The 22,178-nt window shown below is 41.6% G+C and overlaps 1 protein-coding gene across 3 annotated transcripts in view; it reads right to left on the reverse strand.

Moving 5' to 3' along the window:
• LOC310857599 (GRAM domain-containing protein 4-like) overlaps positions 1-22,178 on the reverse strand; it is a 117,650-nt gene that overhangs the window by 71,844 nt on the left and 23,628 nt on the right. For all 3 annotated transcript variants that reach the window (XM_083763333.1, XM_083763332.1, XM_083763334.1), the window contains one exon: positions 12,582-12,702. In XM_083763333.1, the coding sequence (XP_083619459.1) occupies positions 12,582-12,702 (121 nt within the window). The remainder of the gene's footprint in view (positions 1-12,581; positions 12,703-22,178) is intronic.

Genomic DNA, 22,178 nt, shown 5'->3' on the forward strand with positions numbered 1-22,178 from the left:
CAGTTAACTGTCACCCGGCAAACAACAGCTACATTCATGCACTCATTCATCCATAGTCATGTACATAAATTAATACATGGTGCACACACAATTCAGGAGCAGGAATGTTGACTAAAAAAGGGGCAAGGTCTAATTATAGAGCAGCTCTGTGTGCTTAAAGTACAGAGATAAGGTATTCACAGCACGCCTAAACACAAGAAGCCATTCGATACACATCAACGGCACAAAGATAAGAGGGGTGTAGGCATGTACGCACATACGTACTGTAACACGTACCACCACCCAATGGATAAATATAGACCAACTCATTTGCATCGGCGCACGTGCACCAATTTACAATTCAGGCAATTAGTAGATGCTCTTAAATTAGCATCTTAATCCAGAGTGATTGACAGTAAAAAAATAATAATACAAATGTCAGAAATAGTGGAAATAGCAGATCTATTTTGGCTATTCCCACTATTAAGCCCAAGTATAGTTATTAAATATGTAAGTTATTTGGCATATTATCTCACCTGTGCAACTTTAGTGAAGCCTAAAAGCCAAACAGAAATGTGATTTTTATTCCAATGTTCAACGTCAGAAACACACACACTCAATTATTTGAGTGACAATTTATGTGACCCAGTCCTAGCTGTACCTGTGTAACACACACACACACACACACACACACACACACACACACACACACACACACACACACACACACAGGAAGAATGATATGAGGTTGTTATTTATTTGTTTATATCACCATCCTTGTGCCAATATGATAGGTTGCATCATGTTCTAAGAGCCTAGCAGGTCGATTATCCAGTTCCAATAATATTACATATCATATTACAGTTTTTAGAGCTGGGGGCGTGTAGAATGTCATATTGCAATTTTGGGCATGTTAAGAAGCGCTTTCGACACCCCGTGGATTGCGCAAAACGGCCTTGAATTAGTCATGGGAGTGTTTAAGGAGTGTTTGAGACGTACCCAATCAACATGTCCGTACTATTCTCTTTACCAGTCAGCTGATGTCACATACGGAATGCGCACTTTGGGGATCGTGGTATTACATTTCTTCATGCTGGCACCATAGAAGACATGACATGACTTTGTCACATTTGGGTTAATTATTCCTATTGCACTGCATGCGGTCACCTTTATGCCTCAAAATAATTTGATTCTATTGAAAAACACCAGTAAAATAAAGTTTATTATATTTTATTTCATTCAAGTCACGATGAAGGAATGAGTTGAATGGGTGCTGCTTAATGCTGTGCCTGTGGCCCCGATGGTATATGGTCTTCGCTCGTAGCATTTTATTGACGAAGACTTGAATTGGGTGTGATACAGCGTATGAAAGCAAACTTCCCAAGGATTATGGAGATGTTTTTATTTTTTTTAAAGGTTGAGAAATGAAAGAATTATGGCCGTTTCTAATCTCAACATTTTACCAAAAAAAGACGCAAAAAGAGCGCTGTTGCCATGTCTCATAGAAACAAGTAAATAGGTCTATAAAAATAATCCCAAAAGAAGCGCATATAACAGGGGTCTGTATATTTTAAATGAAGTGCCATGTTTTTATTTTCTAGATAGTGAGTCTGCCATATCCAGATTAATTTTAATGACACCACATTAAAATAAAATAAACATTTTGATTGTCCACAAATATAAAGTTTTTCCTTCTTTTTAAATATGTTCTTGCACATTGTTATAATGATCATTATATATCCCCCTGCAGTCAGAGTACATAGTTTTAATGAATGAATGTTATGCATTGTGAGCTGGTAGATCTGCTATTTTCAAAAGTAATCTTGGAAATCTTTAATTAAATTTTTGGATTAGCCGTCCTTAGTTGGGCAAATGCATTCATCTGGGGATCTTTGACATGGGAATGTGCTGTGTGAGGATCACTGGTTTAAACAACATTAGGAGAAAAGCCCAAAATAACCACTTTAGAAACAAGAAAAGCAACCACAACTAGTACTACCAATATTATTTATACAAGCAACTTTACAGAAAAAGAAGCCGCTTATAATAAACAGACATGGCAACACTCCAGCAGAGTTCAGAGCCGCTCAAGTGTAAAATCAAACAGTGCTTTTTGCATTTATGAGGTGGTCAGACCCACGTCTAATCGTTATGCGCGAGTGTTTTTAGGTCAAGGGGCTTAATAGCAAATTGCGCAAAGCGAAAATAATTTACATATGGACACTCCCACAATGCTAAAATATTCAGGAACGCCGTATGCCATATGTGTGTGTGTGTTCAACACGGGCCGATATGCCTTTCATAATACGATTGTGCGCAGAGCGAGGGCAATTTATGTATTACCCCATTGTAAAACGGACCTTCAAAATCCAGCCTTAGATGTCTCTAGATAGCTAGTGTTTTTGGTACAGCTTATCTTGCTTTTGGTACAGCTTGTCCTTGGAACACTAGAGCAGGGGTCTTCAACAGGGGGTCCTCAAGATATTACCAAGACTTTATGTGGGAAAGGAACATTTTGTCTTTTCTTTTTGTAAACATTAACCACTTGAACACTAGCATCCCCTATTCTGGTACGTAGGCAGGCACGCACACATCATACAAAAATAATCTGATAGGAAGGGCAGGGCCCACACACCTCTTTAAAGGGACACTTCACCCTTTTTGCAAAAAAATATATGTTAATGACGTTTAGAAGCTTTAGATCACTTTCCTGGGGGTATTTATGTGTGTAATATGTGGTTTTAGTTATTTTAGATTGTAGCAGTGAGCCTGTTGTCTCTGATGTCATGGACACTGGTCTCACTACCTTCCTGGACTACAATTCCCATAATTCTTTGGTGCACTGCTCCTCCTTGCGGATAGGGGGAGAGCTGTCTTACTGAGACAACATGTAGTCCAGGAAGGAAGTGAGCCCAGTGTCCATGACATCAGAGACAACAGGCTCACTGCTACAATCTAAAATATCTAAAACCACATATTACATACATAAAGACCCCCAGGAAAGTGCTCTAAAGCTTCTAAACGTCATTAACATATATTTTTAGCAAAAAGGGTGAAGTGACCCTTTAAGAATGACCAGTCAAGCAGAAACAATGTGTAAACCTGTTACCTGTTTTAAGGACAAGACGAAACAACAGCTTGGGAAACTAGTTTGGAGAGAGGCACCAAGAGACAAAAGATATTGATTAGAAGGCGATTATGATGGACCAGCCCCACTTCCAAGGCAGTGATGTAAATAGGTTTTCAATGTAATGAGTCCCGGGATGCAGGGATGTTCTTTTAGATGAGTCCCAGGGACATTTGAGGAGTCATATTTTACAAATCGCAGCATTTAACTCCCATTTCATTTTATATGGTTATAATGTGGTTATATTCATGTAGAAAACCGAAGAAGAAATGATTATTATAACTAAAGCTAGCAAAATAAACTAGAATAAAAAAAACTGTACAGTAGTACAGTAGTGCATCCCGTGGATGCAGAGGTCGTCGTTTTATTGCGACCCTTAGCTATAAACTGAGTTTTGGGATGCAAAATGCACCCTATTTTAATCTCTGCCAAGGCAAGATATAAAGCCATATAGTGACAGATGACCACCTCGTTGCCTCTGAGAATCGCAACCAACATCTTGCAACCTGACATTAATGGAGTGACAGCCAGTAGCAGCCAGTACCAACTCTCTCATTAATAAGGGGGGAGACTCGCTCTTCCGAAGGAGTCAGTTATGTGTTGATGCAATAGACAGCAACAGATGTTAAATTAGATTTCATTCAATCTTCTTTCTGCAAACTTTTTCTTTTCTTCTTTTTTTGTAAACAACGTGACACCAACGGAGACCACCACAGGGTCAGTGTGTATGTAGGGATGGTGAACAAACAATTATCGTTATTATTGTTTCATAGCAATAAATACTCACAATAATCATAATGGTCGAGATATTGATTTATCGTGAAATTGTCCATCATACGTTGGACGTGAGTTGGCTCTGTACTTGGATCTATTTACGCACGCGCACGCACACACACACACACACACACACACACACACACCCCCCCCCCCTCGGAACTGCCAGCGTCCCAAATTCACTTCTATGGGAGTGAAGGGTTTAAAGGATCACTTGACCCAATTTCGACCTACAGAATCTTGAATCTTCATATAATTGGTCCTCACTAATGCTCTGATAATATGGCACCATTTTTGTCTATGCACTGTGTCTCAGAGGGCTGTGGACAGTTCAGAAATCCCCTGGAAAGTTAGCACGCTATAATAGAAGCCATTATCATTGAATTAAAACAAATTATAATACGATTTTATGAAATATTGTTTGAAAGGACCAGCTGAACTGTCCACAGCGATCCTCTACGACACAGACAAAATTATAGAGCAATTATATGAAGAATGAAGTTGAGAATGGGTGAAGTCGTCCTATAATTTGCCGCGGCTAATGGACAGCGTTGACGTGTATGTATGGACATGTCATGTTCAAGACAGTACGTAGATAACATTGATGAACTTAGACCAGGCGTCAACCAGTATTGAAAGAGTATTGCCATGTTTTCTTCGGGTATGTGTGCTTTACAGATAAAACCTGCCTTGCATTGATTTGTTTGAGACGGTGCACACAACCAGTTGGGCGGAAACCACTTATCTCCATAATTTAACTTTTTTGCGCCCCATTTGATCTTACTTGGCTACAGACTCGCACAAAAGCATCAAAAGTGGTGTCTGGCTGCTATTTTTGCCATTTTATTATTTGAATCCTGAAAAGTAACAGTTTTAGACATATGGGCTTTCCACCCTGCACCATATGACTGAATATCAAAATGTGAAAGGAGACGGAGGAGCTGGAGTCCATGGATTTCAAACAACAAGTCTATCAGCCTGCCTACGTATTAGGCAAAACAAATCTAATATTCAAAGCTTCGTTCGATGGCACTGGATTCGAACATTAAAATAATATTATTATTTTTTAAATCAAAATAGCTAACCCTAACCCTGAACGCATTGCAGCAGACATGTTGAGAGCTTGTACATCTGCTGCCTAAACTGCTGCTGACACACACACACACACACACACACACACAACATCAACGTAAACAACCTCCTCATGGTAAAATAAATGTAACGTGGATGACTTTACAGTCGAGTCCATCAATCTTCGAAGTTCGCTCTTTTTTTCGGACCTATTATTACTGCTGCTTTTATATTTGCGGTGTTGGTTGTCCACAGTAAAAAATGCTATTATATTAAATATTTTGTAAATAAATGGTTTTGGTCATACAAGGTTTCCACCTGACAGGAATATATGGTTCTGTATCAGTCAGTCAGTTTGAGCAAATTCCATTCAAATTGGCTACTATGACTGCCTATGAATTCCACAGGCCTGGGTATACAACCTGACCTGGCGGGGATATGCAGCCCGGGCCCGGCCACTGAGTCAGCGCTCACATCAAGTGAGTTGTCTCTGTTGTGCAAACTGTTGTGATTCTATCATGATTGTTGTAACAGCTGAAAACTTCCCAGTTAGATCAATGTTTAAATGATGCAGTTGGCAACTGGCACGATAATCAGTCACTCGCTTCTCTGTCACGAGCTCGCGGCCGTGGTTAGATCTTCTATTGTAAATAACAGACTTAACAAGCTCACTAAGTGGCTCGGTAATGAAGTTTCAAAGATGTATATGCTATGCACATAGCGCAAACAGCACATATTAACTGAGCCATGTATGATAATGAAATAGATGAACAACACACATTTGTGCGACCACGCGGCAGACTGTATCAAATATGAATGACTGACTATTGTAAATGATACAGACTACAGAGACACCTCGCCAACAATATCGCTGAGAGCTTGGAGCACAATTCTTAACAGCAGGAAATGTCCGACTCACTCATGCAGTTGATTTGATTGACATCCGAACACGTTGACATGTCAATCATTCCTAAAAACAAACTGTAGTCTCTACTTGTTGGCCGACGGCCATGCACCCCCTGGATGCGCTGCCTGTATGAGTGACGGGAGGGGGGGTGCGCGGTCGGGGAGGTGGAATATCACTGCACTCAGTGAGAGAGAGAGGAGGCAGAAGACTAGAGGTAGCCAATCAGGAGTAGGGATTGGGTATGACTAGCTGATGACGATGTCGTCTACATTTCATGAGCTTTCACTAACCAGCCGCTAAAGCAGCTGGTAAAAAAAAATGTTCAAAGGTCAGCCCTTCTAAGTACAGACACAGATAAAGAAAAAGAAAAAAAAAAGATGCCACGCTATGAGCTTGTATGAGCTGACAGGATGATAATGCAGAACATGTGGGCCACTCAGAAGATGTACTGATGGATTGGGGCCACGTATTGATTTCAAAGCCAGTATGTGTACACAATACACATCATCATCGCTGTCGGGTGCAAACCTTGTATGTCCAAAACTGTTACTTTTCAGGAAAATGTTAAGAAATTATACAAATGTTCTAATGCAGTGGTTCTCAAACTTCTTCAAGTCAAGGACCCTCATTATGTATGCATTTGAGCACATACCACCATCTGAAAAGAGCTAGAAAAAGATATAGAAAAATATCAGATTCAGAAGGTTGTAGATCTGATAAATATAATAATTAAACCACATAGACCCCCATTAACTCTCAGGCCCCTTTTCCACCAAGGTTGAACCGGTTCGGTTATCTTTTCCCTGTCTACTTTTGAAACAGTTCAGATTGTTTCAGCTGAAAATTACTTGGTTCAGAACCTTAAAAGTCGCTTCTGAACTGGAAAACAAAATAGTTTTTCTTTCCGTCACTATTCTACAGGTTGTAAGATGGAAAACAAAAGAATGGGAAACTGTAATTGCCATTGATGATTGAATTCCCCTGTGAAATGGACACTTTGAACAGTCATATTCAAAAAATTGATGATTATAATCATGCCCAAAATAGGGACACAAGTGTAAGTGCTTATTAAACTCAAACATGGGGGCTATTGGAAATTAACACAACGCTATTTGCTAATAGCCATTAGCCAATCGGCGATTCTCAACATGTGGATCAGGGCCCACTGGTGGGCTGTGGGGATATTGCAAATAGGCCCCCAAATACTTGAGAAAAGTATGATATATATTATATAATTTTAATCTTTGCATTGTGATCCCAATAAAGTATACCACGTTAGGTCAATTGATTCAAGCCAGAACACAATCGATTGGACTGATTGAACGCTAAAATATGCATGCTCTAAAAATGGGCGTGGCCCAGGCCAGAACACTTGAGGGATTTCCATGTGGGCCCTGCCTGATCCAGAAGAGATTGACGACCACCGATTTAGATTTCCCCATCTACTCTCTCCTGCTCTTTCCACATCCGTCTATAGTTCTGTCCATCTGCCTGTCCTTCCCAGTGTAAATAATTCCAAACTATTTTCCTCATAAAACGTCTGTTCTATGTCGAGACCTGCTTCATTACCCTAGCAAAGATTATTTGAGCGTTTTGTACGTCTCTAAACTCTATTGTAAACAAGTGTAATGCTTAATGGTGCTTGAAATGTACTGAAATTCTCAGTACATTTTTCAGTACAATTCAATCAATCAATCAAATCTGTGACGAAAATGTCACACACACACGCACACACACACACACACAGCTGGCTAATCTCTGACACCTGCTGTCACACTGGCTGAGATGAAGCGTGAGAGACGTTTAGACAGATTAAGAGAGGTCGATGCCGAGCCCTCCACTCCCTGCGGAGCTCCAGCAGCTCTGCACGTCTTAGTGACTCATCAGTGTAGACTTAAAGAGACAAAGACGACCATCACTCAGTCAATCATTTACCTGGAGGTGAAAACAAACAAACACGACTGCCTGTGTGGCTCCCCAACTGCAGCACTGGCAGTCCATTAGCCCGACCCTTGAACACCAATTTAAAACAAAATACATTCTGAAAATTGTCGGCGGATATTCCGCATAAAATCTATAGTTGATGCCTCCTTTATACAGGTTAATGTATTTATTTAGTTTTTATTTGTAGTTTTACACAACTTTTCTCCCAAATGTTGTCGTTATTGCCAGTTGACTCACTACACACATTTATGTGTGTTGCTGTTGTATCCTACTAGCTCACTAGCCCTTGAGGAGCCCCCACCGGGAGGACGCTGGTGGTCGATAGCTGCTTTTCCACTTGGCCTTGAGGAGCCCCCACCGGGAGGACGCTGGTGGTGGATAGCTGCTTTTCCACTTGGCCTCGAGCTAATGTTTTGAGGCTCAGCACCTCTCCAGTGCCCAATACTCTTATAGCTCACTCACACACAACATCTGTGTTTGTAGACCAGCTTATATTCGGCAAAAAGGTTTTGGTGTAGAGGGAATAAAAGAGCAGACTGAGTACAGAGCCATGGTCAATTTGACAAAATACACATTAACACCCTGAGTGCACAGGACGAAGTTCTCCGCCTTTTCAATTAGTAACGGCCATCGCTCAAGACGGAGATTGATCACAAAGACGAAGATTATGTATTTTTAGCCGACGAGATTGAAAATCTTAAAACGTTAATAATTCTTGTCTTGATCTAAATCATTCCGTCCAATTCTAAGAAAAGATTATGTGTTAGACGGCCCACCGCGGTCCCGTCGCTAGTCGCGTTAGAATGTATTATACCTCCCGTTGTTGTCGTCTTGTCGATCGCCTCTAGAGTGTTTTGGCTACAGCTAGCTACTTCAGCCACATCCGGGATAACATCCGGTCCGTCGCTAAATGTGCTCCGCTGCTATAAATCGCTGGGCGCTATGATTTAATGGATTAAAACCTGGGTGTTCGGGTTTTAACATGAATCCAACATATTAACATAAAAGATAAGCCAACAAACAAAAATAGTGATGATAGTGAAATATGAAAAGGTTCAATCTGCAACACGCATGTATGCAATATAGGGGGTCCCTGCTTCATCTCCATCTCAGCTAAGGGGGTCCTTGGCCTGAAAAAAACAAGCCCCCAGGTGGCTCTCCAACGTTTAAGCGGGGCTGTCGCTTCAACGCTCCGGTTCGGTCTCTATCCTTTTATCACTCCATGGAAATTTCATTTGAAGAACCACTGCTCTAAGGCCTGACGGTAATGAGTCAGTTGATCTAATACTGCAGTCTCTCCACAGCCAACATTGCCAGACACGAATATGAGCCCGTCTAAATCTAATCTTAAACCCATGCAGAGACCCCGTTAATCTGCTAATTCAATTCACACACACATTGCACAGGGTTCACACACAGGCAACCAGGGAATTATTGTCAATGGCAATTTGTTGAATGGCAGAGATGTGTAAACAGCGTCATTTTACGCTGAGCTACAAAACAGGCTTTAATGTTGAAAACGTTCCTTCAAATATGTGACCAGTAATGGGACTTTACCTTAGCCCTGCCACAATTATTAAATAATTATGTGATCACAATTATTTAACATAATCACAATTCATTTGCATAATTGTCCGAATTGTCTCAATTTTTCTGTAGAAAATGTGTCATGCATTTTATTGTTTTCCAAAATAGCAGAATCCCTTCAACAAGGTCTGCAGTAGAATAGTGTGTGTGTGTGTGTGTGTGTGTGTGTGTGTGTGTGTGTGTGTGTGTGTGTGTGTGTGTGTGTGTGTGTGTGTGTGTGTGTGTGTGTCATTGACAGTGTGCATGCTTCCAACACCTAAAACCCCCAGTGTGCATGCTCTATTGACACCAACATTGGTGTCAATAAGGGAAGTAGAGTGTTCTTGTGGGGCTTCATGCGCTGGGTGAGCAGCTTTCATTGAAATGAATAGGTGAGGAGGCCCAGGGCATCCGTCCTAGTTTTTATACTCTACGGTCAATTCAGAGTGCCGTTATCAGGAGATATGGCCACTCATTAGAATGCGTCTCAGCCTAACACAATGTGACGTGGGTATAATTAAGCAATAACTCACCACAGCCCATGATATAGTTTCATCATATAATGCCTAAAGGGACCCAACGGCCTGACGCTCAATACCCCTTATGTGTGATTTTACAATAATACCATGGGCTGGAGTGAGCGATTGCTTTAATAAAACTGACGCCACATATGGCAACATGAAAATGAAACATGAAAGTCCATGACACAGTTGTTGCATGCAGAAGTGAAGAAGAGGCGGTCTCCTCTTTGCACAGATCTGTGTGACAAACGTTTCGACGTGACTTTCGTCGTGTGACGCGTTCGTTCATTACTCGTCTGTCTCCAAGCTAAAAATTGGCAATATTAACAATGTGGTGAAATGATTTATACATTTGTCCAATACCCGTGGTCATAATAAGGACATGTCTAATCAAACGGAAATGTACTGCGTGATGACATTATACACTTCTGAATATCAATAAATCTTGATTTCATTCACCACAGTTTGATTAATACTGTAGCTTTTCAGTCTAGATGACATCCAGACAATGTTATTCACTTTAAACTTAAATCACCACACACATTTCTTTATCTGAAAACATTATCGGTAAGACCGTCTCGCTCTCCCTTGGGCAGCATGATTGGCAGGGTACAAACACTAGAACATACTTGATAGTAGAGTCTTTTTTTTCAATCTCTACCAAGCCTCCAAGTCTCCTTGCCAAAAAGAAGTTGTGCTTGAAATGTACTGTAATTCTGCAAACTGTTAATACATACTTCAATCAATCAATTTATCAATTGTAGAATTAGCGTACCTAATCACTACAAATAACACCAATCAGACAAACCATCAAGCCAATATATACTGTAGATAAATGGTAAATGGTGCATTTATATAGCGCTTTTATCCAAAGCCCTTTACATAGGCATGCAAGACACTAACCTGCACATCGGGATCAATTAGGGGTTCAGAGTCTTGCTCAAGGACTCTTTGACACGAACTCTGGGGGAGTCCGAGATCGAACTGGGAACCTCATGTTTGTTTGTTTTGCTGTGAAACATGCTTTTACTTTCATAGAAGTCATGTTGGCTTCTATAGAATCCAAATGACTGAAATCTGTCGTGACGAGTGAGAACTCTCTAATCAACGTGTGGTTCACCACAAGCTGAGTTTGCACGCATCAAGTGCTTGCCCAGACGCTTTCCTTGCTCTTGCGCGAGGCTGTTTATCACGGAAGTGTTTAAAAAAATAAAATGTGGTCGTATGGATGTGAGGATACAGACTGGATACAGACATATTCTGAAAGCCATGTTAAGATTTCATGAAAAAATGTTAATCTCTGACAATATTCTTCAATTTATCAAGTATTTCTCTTTGTTTTGGGATTCTTAACAGCTTTAAGTGACAAGTACTGTAAATGAGTGAAAATCATTTTGAGGATGAAGTTTACTTTTGTTTTAATCCATAGCTCTTCAACAATGGGGTTCTCTGAGTTAATACAGTCAAATATTTTGTGCGAGAAAATGCCTTTCTTTTATTATCCAAAAATAAATGTCTGTAAATACACATTCAGATTAATCCAACAACATACAATATCAATTTTAAAACAACAAACAGTGTATACAACACTGCTGATAGTGAAAACAAATCTATGAAGCCATCAAAGCTGAAACACCACTTGAAGAAAACCTTCCACTTAAAACAATAGTACCAAGCTAGGGTGACCATACATTCAGCCCCTCAAACTGGGACCCTTAAATCAATGCACACATGTGTCGTGCATGATAAACATCAATGCAATCACTAAAAACGTGAATGTTATGACATAGTACTTTAGAAAGATGCTTAAAATCGCTCGAGTCGGATCAATCCAGTCTAAAAATCACTCACAAACTCTGAATCCCCTGGACAGACAGGAAACATCTGGGTGGGGAAGTGAATGTCCATTACCCAACACCGCTAAAGTGCCCCTTGAGCAAGACACTGAACACCCAAGCTGCTCATGGTGGCCAACAGAAAGCATGGCCCAGGTGTGTTTAAGTGTGTGTGTGTGTGTGTGTGTGTGTGTGTGTGTGTGTGTGTGTGTGTGTGTGTGTGTGTGTGTGTGTCAAGTTCAAGGTCAACTTTATTGACCACAAGGGAAATTTGTCTTGGGCTTTCACCCCAGCTACAGCCACACATAAAACTTCAATGACAGACAAAAATACATTACAGAGGGAGACAACATTACACCATTGCACACATGATGTGGATAATCTAGCCTCACACAGTTACTACTGTTTCAGAGCCTCGTTCAATCTTCAATCGTTCATCTTTTGGACCTCAGTTGCACTGAGAGATTACCGAACCAAACTGTGACGCGAAACCTGACAAGGCTTTCCAAGACTGCTCGATAGAACACTAACATACATTTTTGGTCAACACCATGAACCCTGAGACGTCGAAGGAAGTGCAGTCTTTGCTGTAGTTTACTACAGAGACTGTAGAGACTGAGTGTGTGTGAGAGAGTGTGTATGTGTGAGTGTGTGTGTGTGTGTGTGTGTGTGTGTGTGTGTGTGTGTGTGTGTGTGTGTGTGAGAGAGAGAGAGAGAGTGAGAGTGTGTGCGCGTGCGCACGTAGGCAGGGCGTACGTGTAGCTGAAAAAGAGCACTCGTGCTCAGCATACCTACACTGGGGAAAGAAAGAAAGAAAGAAAGACTACACCACAGCGTAGGAACGGGAGGCTACTTACGCAGGAAGTGCTTTTCTAGTAAGGCAATTTCTAGGTGGCCTTTGACTTCGTTCAGACGGTCCGCCTCTGTTCTCTGGAAGTCCTGGAGGACCGCAGCCATCTCCAGCGACCCTGCACCAGCCTGGAGGAATCAAACACATTCATCAATACACATTTATACACCAGCACACATGACATGAGCACATACATAAGTAATGAGGTCGAGCCGGGAGGCTGCCATTTACTTGATACAAATCACTGATTTCATGGGGCGCTCGGGTGGTGTAGTGGTAAAGGCTCTACTCCTCACTGGCAGGTGCGCCAGTAGGATACAACAGTGACAACACACAACCGTGTGTGGCGAGGAATACATTGGTGTTACTACAAATCGATTCGTTCGATGAATTGTTGCACTCCTACACATGAGCAAATATACAAGTAATGAGGTCGAAAACCAGAAGGTTGCCATGTACTTTAAAATCACAGCCGTGTGAAGTAAGTGGTGCAACTCTGTGTGGGTGTCCCCAGGGGGTCCCCGGAACATCCAGACACCCAGGAACGCACCTAGGGGGCAGGGCCGTTTCCCGGTGAGCCGCCCCACGTCCAAAACGGTTGAGAAGTGACAGAGTTACCGTGTGGGGGTTCCCAGTGGGTCCCGGACCACACCCGAAATCATCATAAATACAGTAAATGTGTGTGTGTGTGTGTGTGTGTGTGTGTGTGTGTGCGTGTGTCATTAGGCAGTGACACTTGGTTGTGAAAACCAACCAACCAAACGCAAACAGACCCAGCCAGCCAGGCAAAATGTAGCTAGGCTACATTTTACAGACGCAACTGTCATATTTACTGTACAGATATTGTTTTTACATCACCACACGATCCCACGGGCAAAGTTGCTGTGACGTCATAATCGTCACACTTCTCCACCAGCACAGAGGCCAGCCATCCACACCGTTTGCACACATCTCACCATGCACAGCAGCAACAGCTAGCCTGTCCACACATCAACCTTGAACCACTACTTTGCATTCATATTCATGTCATATTTACAGTACTACAGCCTTCACAGTGACCGGGATCCCCCTTTGCACAGACAGGCGATTGACGATTCAAACCACACACGGGTAAAAACAGCGCAGGCACCATTGTGGCAGACAGGCAACTGTTACACACGGCTCATAGCCTACTAAGGTTATTTAACCACTTTGCAATGCAATGTGTGAACGTCACTTCATAATTCATATTATAACTTCAAACCAAACGCGGGTGACACGCCTGGTCACTGACGACGCGCGTTGCGCAGTTACAGATCTCATCTTTCCTGCACCTAATGTGAAACATTGAACAACACGGCCACGATCACAACGGAATGATTATCTATCGGGGTGGCTCTGTTGGATCAGAACATATCAATAATTTAAGCCACCACTCGACGGAAGGGAAACACAGCGCAGGCACCATTGTGGCAGACAGAGACAGGCAGCTGTTGCACACGGCGCATAGCCTACTACGGTTATTTAACCACTTTGCAATGCAATGTTTGAACGTCACTTCATATTATAACTTCAAACCAAACGCGGGTGACACACCTGGTCACTGACGACGCGCGTCGCGCAGTTACAGATCTCATCTTTCCTGCACCTAATGTGAAACATTGAACAGCACGGCCACGATCACAACGGAATGATTATCTATCGGGGTGGCTCTGTTGGATCAGAACATATCAATAATTTAAGCCACCACTCGACGGAAGGGAAACTACTAAAATACAATGATAAAATACATAGACAAATGCAATGACTATAACGTTTGGCTGCCCTGTCGACACCACTTGAGTACTCAGGAACGAAACATTCCTAAATCACAAAAAATGTCTCATTCTTATCCTGATTAGATAAAGCACAAACCTCCCACTTTAATACAGTAGATTATATGCATCTCTATGGGCAGCAGACGGTCAGCTGAGCGGTTAGGGACCGTCTACAAAGTGCAACACCAAAAGTGAAAATATTCAATAGCTTTATTTCTATGCAGAATATTACCAACAAATATACATCACACATCAATGGTGTACTTATGATTGTACTACAGCATCTATTAGTGAATAGATTTTTCCCATTGACTTGCATAGGAAAATCTACAACTATAACATTATGTCCTACAGTCAACTTGCCCCCCCCCCCCCCCCCCTTCTCAGGAGTGTAGGCTCATAACGGGGAACAAGTTATAAGACTGTGGGTGCCCCGTAGGCTTTTGTTTTCATTTGCTCGGTTCACCAGCAGCCTTTAGGGTTATCGGTTAGGGTTAGGGTAGCCGTTAGGGTTATCGGTTGGCCACCAGCAACATTATCTATCCTTCCATCCATCCATATTAGCCTATACTTTTGTGCCTATAACCCAACTTCCCAAGATCATCTGTAAACTATTCCCTGCCTATCAGTAATGTGATCTATTACATCGCATTACCCACACTGAATATCATTTGCTGTTCATATATTCAGAACGGGTAAGGACTAGTGATATTAATTAATTAGAGTGACAGAGAGAGAGTGTGCGTGTGTATGCGTGTGCATCAATTTAACAAAGGTGCAGACTATCAGAAATCAGCAGAGAGTGAGCGACGTTTGCGCTACTTTATGCCGAATTTAAGTGGCCTCGGGCCCCAGACTTTTTTTCTCTCCCTGGAAATAAAAACATTTGGGTTTCCGAGGCTAGGCAGCCAGACACACACAAAGCTCCTTAATGAAGTGATTGCACCACTTAAAAAAATCACTGATCTCATCCATTGATATCCAAATTCTTACCAATAACTGCAACATTGCATTTTCATATTCTCCGTGAGAGTGACCAGCGTGTGTGCACTTAATCCTCTTTAGGCTCCTAAGGTCTAACGAGGCATGAAGTTTTATAAGCACTGAGAAATACAAAGTCCTCATACTGTACAACTGTAGTATTACAAATATATTATGTAAAGGTTCAGCTTTAACCTCTTAAACCTTCTGGACTTACCTAGACCTTGCTAGTTTCTAATATTTACGCCATACAAATAGGCATGCCAGAGTATTGTCTCTAACCAAGTTAGAGACAAGCAAAAACAAAGTTGAAGTGATGTCGTTATAATGGATTAATATTAAGGGTGTAACAATACATTTTAACAGCGATACGATACATATCACGATACATGGTTGACGATACGATAGACGGTATTGGTTCATTATGGCGATACGATTCAATGATTTGAAATCGATACAGTAACTATTTAGCAAATACATTAAATATGTGTGAAACTTGTGGATAGTGCAGGTTTTTTAAGGGAAATATATATTATAATGAATGAAAATAAGTAAACAGTGATTCTCTGGCAAAATTATTATTATTTTTCTTCTTAAAATTGCTACAATGCACAAGTACCTAGTACTGATTAAATTGATTTACATTGCAAAACGATTCGATACCGATATTTGTTGTTTACATATCGATATACTTCAGTTTTTTTTAATTAAAATCGATATTTAGATACAGTTACTATATTGTTACACCCCTAATTAATATGTGCATCAAAACCTGTGAGGAGCAAGTCCAGCATTTGTGCTCTTTATGGGAGTGGAAACCTTCTTTTGAAGGTTCAGCTCTTTTAAGTTGATGCCAGTATCACTAAAAAGACTAAAAGATGCAGGAGACAAGAGTGCTGCTGCCAGAATGGAGAGAGGCACTGAGGCACAATGACCAGCCAAGATGTGCGGGTCAAGTACACGGAAAGTGCTAGGAACATATCCGAGAGCTCATTTAGACTTTCATCATCACTTATGACAGCGATGATGCATTTTCAAGGAGGCCGTGCATGGATGCTCAAAACCTTTCCGTAATATTGCCGGGGTCAATACAGAAATGAGAAACAACCGGGGTTCCAATGGACCCAATATGTAGTGAGAATTACTGTGTATACTTTCTTTTCTTTTTCCATCCAAAACTAGCACAACATAGCTGTATTAAAAGCTCATTGATTTACCAAAAAACAACTATGAACAATATGGAGATATGAGGTTTCTGCCTGATAGCAACAATATGCTCCATGCTGTTACACAGAAACTAACACTTTATGCACACTGTGATGTCTTGTACTTGGACATTTTACATTTCTTATGATTATTGTATCAATCAACTGTGTAACTGCCAATTGTGGAAGCTTGTACAGAAAATAATTCCAACCACTCTTATCACTTGTTGTTGTGAATGTGATGTCAGCTCAACTTGAACTTGGGAGTTCCTGGTTGGCTCAACCAGCAAATCCTTAGTCATACTTCTGTGACACGTTCTGGTGAGGTTTGTAGATCTGCTATTTCTGTGTTGTGTTGTGCACCGGAAATAGTTATGTGTTGGGTGTCGTGCATATATATGCTAAGTACAGTATAAGTCAGGCTTTATTTACTTTCCACCACATAAGCCCCGGTGTTGTGTGTTGCGGTGTCACCGGTCTGAATGTGGCTCACATGACCTAAAATCATGTCATCGCTGTTCAATTCTATACTGAACTTTACAATAACCGGCCAACCAAAACCCCAGTAATGTTTAACTCTCTTCTCAGGGACCCCTATATAAGATTTTCCCTTTTTTGTCAAACAATAAAATAAAATAATAATTGAAAACAAGTTCACGAGGCGTCACATCGCAGCTCGTTGTGAGCTTGCAGATCAGCTATTTATATTTTGCTGACATATATAGGGGTTAAAGTGGTTAAACTTATTTTGATGCAATATTAAATAATGTTGTAATCAATCACCCGCCTCAAAGGGGTCCCCTAGGGGGGTCCACGCCCGGAGCCCACTTTGAAGAACCGACTGGTTTCGACCCATAGTAACGCGAGGCAGGAAGAGGAAGAAGGCAGATCACACGTTCACATTCAGTCACAAGCTTTTTTTACTTCCTAATCAGCAAAATCTTCTGAGTCCATCGATGAAGCCAGATAAGCTGTTTCGTTGAACCTCATTTGGGCCCTGATTGGGAGGTGCTACAGTTTCGGTGTTATTCTTGGTCGACTAAAACAGTTGTTCTCAACCTGTGGGTCGGGACACCCAGGAGGGGTCCCCATATGATAAGGGTGTGTGTGTGTGGGGGTGTGTGTGTGTGTGTGTGTGTGTGTGTGTGTGTGTGTGTGTGTGTGTGTGTGAGGTGGGGGGTCCCAGGTGACAAATAAATGACGATTTAGGACTTTTAAGACCTTTGTAATACCTCAAAAGACCATGCTTCAAAAGTAATTAACGAGGTATGCTATAAAAACTGGTCAAACATTGGCCAAAATTGTCAAATAATATATAAGAAACAGTGAAAATAGCCAATCTATAAGCTCACACAATGCCTCCCAGTGAGCTTTGTGTAGATCTGCTATTTTCACAATATTTATCTGTGGAGCACAGTCAAACAAAGTTGAATTCCTCAACTACTACATTCCAAGTGCTTATCAGGGTGGGGGAGTCAAACGTGTTCAGATATGATTGACTACCAAAACATTTGACCAGTATCCAGTAGAACTAAGTCAAGTCATTTTATGCTTGGTTGCGCTCGGGAGTCTGGTGCTCCGAAAGTAGCCTATTTTTGGAACACAGCTAAGTATAAATCAGGTCTTGTGATGCCATCACGGCACCAGCAAAAAAAAAATTACTGTAGAAAATGTGAGATGACTATGACAAATATAACTAAAACAAATTCAAAATTTAAACAAGTCTGACTTCTGGAAACCCACAACTCAGGACTCAGAACATTATGCTTGTACAGTAGACTGAATTGTGGAAATTACAGAGACTATTTTAAGAAGCAAGACCATCTAAGTTGTAGTGCTTGTGTGCAACTCAATGTGCACATTGAATTGCGTTCTTTGTTTTGTTGCAATGTGCTCTAAACTGCCTTGCCTTGTGAGTTAAAATGGTGAGGTTTTGAAGGGTTCTACGTATGTTCCCTGCTTAGCGCAAAAGTAGGTCATTTTGAAAACATAATTAGGGTTGCCAAGTGCCAACTACCTGAAATCCGTCTCTGTCAGGTGGAAACCTCATGTCCAAAACTATTACTTTATAGGAATGAAATTCAAAAATAGCAGTTCACGACACGTTTCGAGCTTGTTTTTACTCACATGTTAGACAGCCTCCACATGACGGATCTGACACAAACACGGCCGCGTGCACGCTTATTACTCTTACTCTTACTCTACTTTTTCTTTTAAATTATTTTTTGTGGACTTTATTTTATATTAGGATAAGGGACAGACAGTAGGCTGACAGGAAATGGGGAGTGAGATAGATGGGGGGGGGAGTGACATTCAGTAAAGGCCGTTGGGAACGGGAGTCGAACCCGCAGCACACTGCCAGACTGCATTACCAGCCAAGGTGCCTGGACCGCTGAGCCACGGCCCAGGCAATTACTCCTTTTTCTGCTCAAAATGAGCCAAAATCGTCGTTATTCCCTCTTCTTACATCCACGGAAGGAAAACACCACATCGCCGTCTACCGCAGCCTAATGGTCTCCTATGACTACAATATTAGGGGGGCTACACTTCCTGGTTGCCCTCAAGGTATATGAAATGGAGGTGAAATGGAGACAGCAGATTCATCGCACCATGGGACATAAACTACACCAGGAAGTTCGGCAGAATGCACTGGAGTCAATGAGAGCTCAGTGACCAGCTCATGAACAAACACTATTTCTGAATGACAGATGACCAGCTCATGAACAAACACTATTTCTGAATGACAGATGACCAGCTCATGAACAAACACCATTTCTGAATGACAGATGACCAGCTCATGAACAAACACTATTTCAGAATGACAGATGACCAGCTCATGAACAAACACTATTTCAGATGACAGAAGTAATCGCGTCTGGAAAATAACAGAAGGCATATAACACAAATATTGTCTGCTGTGTTGCTTTTCGATGTGTAGTGTGTAATTTTATAGAGGTATCTAAAGAGCAAAAAGTATGTTTTTGAACGTGCCAGGTATCGCGAGACTTTCCACCGTTCCCTGTCTGGCAGCCAAATCTCACGATACCTCCGGAACAAAAACGATACTTGCTGCTGTTTAAATCCTCAAATTAATGATGTACAAAGAAAACTGTGATATTGTCTTATTTTATATTCCTGAACCGATTATATGACACAGGTCTCAATGGTTAATAAATAATGTTTGTTATGAGCTGGTCAAGCTTGCTCCATTCACTGCTTTGTATTCATGTAACTTCCGGTGCGAGATTTGGCTCCCATGAAAGTGTCATGGCGCAGCACTCACGTGACCATGACACTTCCTTCTCTAAGCTTCCTTGGTTGCCCTGGGATCTCTTCTTCTACTGTGATATTTCGTGCATTTGACTGGCACTGGCCGCATGATCCCCGCCTATGGTTCGTGAGGGAAAGTGTATTAATATCTGTATCTGTGTTAATGTCTCTTCAGACTCCACCTTAGCCCGTAGGACTTGCTGTAGCACTTGCCCAGTTGCCCTAGCCTCGACAAAATTAATGCAAAGACTGAAATGTGTCATTTAGCATGTTATGTAGACAAATGCCACGTCAATATTGATCTGGCATTCTATAGTGTTTCAATGTACGGATATTCTATGATGATTACCCCCCGGTTTAAATCTGGGTTAAGAAACCAAAAGAATTGTGCTTGACGTGCACGTACATAAGCTGTAACAAATGAACAACAAACAAATCTAAAATGCTGGAACGTGGCCAGACAGCAACGGCCAGAACAGATGGGAGATCAAAGCGGGGGACCCAGGTTAATTCCACAGCACAGAGGAAAGTGACTTCCAAGTCATCCAACTAATGATGGACAGTAGCTACTGCGGTCTATAAAAATTGAACATTTCCCCATTCATCATCTGCAATAATTAGCCCTATAAATAACACTATGTCCATTAATTACATGCACCACGTGTGGTAATAATTAGTTTCACTGTACTGTGGACTGAATCATATAAATTACAGGCTATTTTAAGATGCAAAGACCATCAAAGCTTATGACATGTACTGTAGTATAGTGGTGTGTTTTGTGAGTGAAACTGAGGGGTAAAACTGAGGAACTATAGTAAAATAAAATACGCACATCACTTCGTGGAGGTGCTGGGTTCAAAAAGTGACACAGGAAAAGAGAAGGGAACCCGCACACTCATATGCTCCAAAAGATAAATGTATTGACAAAGTTTCGAGCCAAGGCTCTTCAGTCTTCATCTGGTCAAAAAAGACTTTGATTAATTAACAGCGTTAATTAATTTAGTTATTTAATTGTGCTAAAAAAATAACAAAATTAACGCATTGTGAAGGACCGAAATGGTCCCTGAGCCGTCTGTTCCTGACGCATGTCACTCAACCCTGTCATCCACCTGTTTTAAATAGCCTGTTGATTTCGCCTGGTGTGAGAGTGTGGAGACAGACAGACTGACAGAGCGAGAGAGCAGAGAGGAACGTCCAGGGCATAATAAATCTGTGTAGTGCACAGTCATGATTGAACAACACCAGAGATAGATTGTGTATTGTAGTTGAGTTGTCAAGTGGTTTGATTCTGTTGTGTTACTTTGTCTGCCTAGCAAAGCGGCTGGGGGTACCACCATCATGATTCATCATGCACGCACGCACGCACGCACGCACACACACACACACACACACACACACACACCCACACCCTCCTCCGCATGCTTACACACACGCACAAATCACTCACAATATGTTTTGTGAGTCTTGTGGACAGTTTGCAAATGCGGGTCGTGCGTGCATTAAGCGGAGCCATTAACGTTGGTCCGGCTGGTTTTGTTTTGTCCAACGCAATTACGCAAATCAGCATGGCTGCGCCTGCAGTATAGGCTATTACCAAAACAAACACATGGTACTTTTGTGTCACACATGGAGAGCAACTGAAAACGGCCGTGGATATAAAGCCAGTTCCCCTGCGCTGCTGTGCACAGCGGAGGTAATGTACAACTCCAGGTAAGAACTAAAACACTGACTGAAGCTGATCATTCACAATCACGACCGTGACTATCTCCAGAGTCCTGCAGTCTCTCACTTCTCTACAATGACATTCTAGCCTTAAAACCTACATTTATGTTATTCAATATATTACTTTAGCGCAAAATATAGGCATTTCTAAACCAAGCCACGTTTCAAAAATGGTTATGTGCCATGTTATTGTATTTTGTGAATTCACTATAGTCTACTTAGTACTTAAGCAATAAGCCACGAGAGGTCTCAGGTTACCGGGTATTTTACAATGGCTAGGCAGACCTGATTGTAAAATACCCGGTAAGCTGAGGCCTCGAGTGGCTTATTGCTGTTCTAAAACGGTTACAAACATATAGCAATATTAACCTAATAAAACTATTAGATTCAAGAAAGTAGCTACGCTTTGCGCCACCAGAGCGAGCCACATCACTTCCTTGTTTTGCTCGGCAAGTAGGCTATGTGACGGGAGAATAGCGCTTGATGTCTTTATGGGGCTGCCTGGAGCCACACATTCACAGTCATATGAGCCGGGCGGTGCTTAGACGCCCGCACGGCATGGGTTTGTAAGGCAATCAAGCGCTCCCCTTCCCCAGTACAGCTACAGAGATGCGGAATCAGCTGCGAATG

This window comes from Protomyctophum parallelum (assembly GCF_964188405.1).
Source record: "Protomyctophum parallelum genome assembly, chromosome: 4".
Taxonomy (NCBI): Eukaryota; Metazoa; Chordata; class Actinopteri; order Myctophiformes; family Myctophidae; genus Protomyctophum; species Protomyctophum parallelum.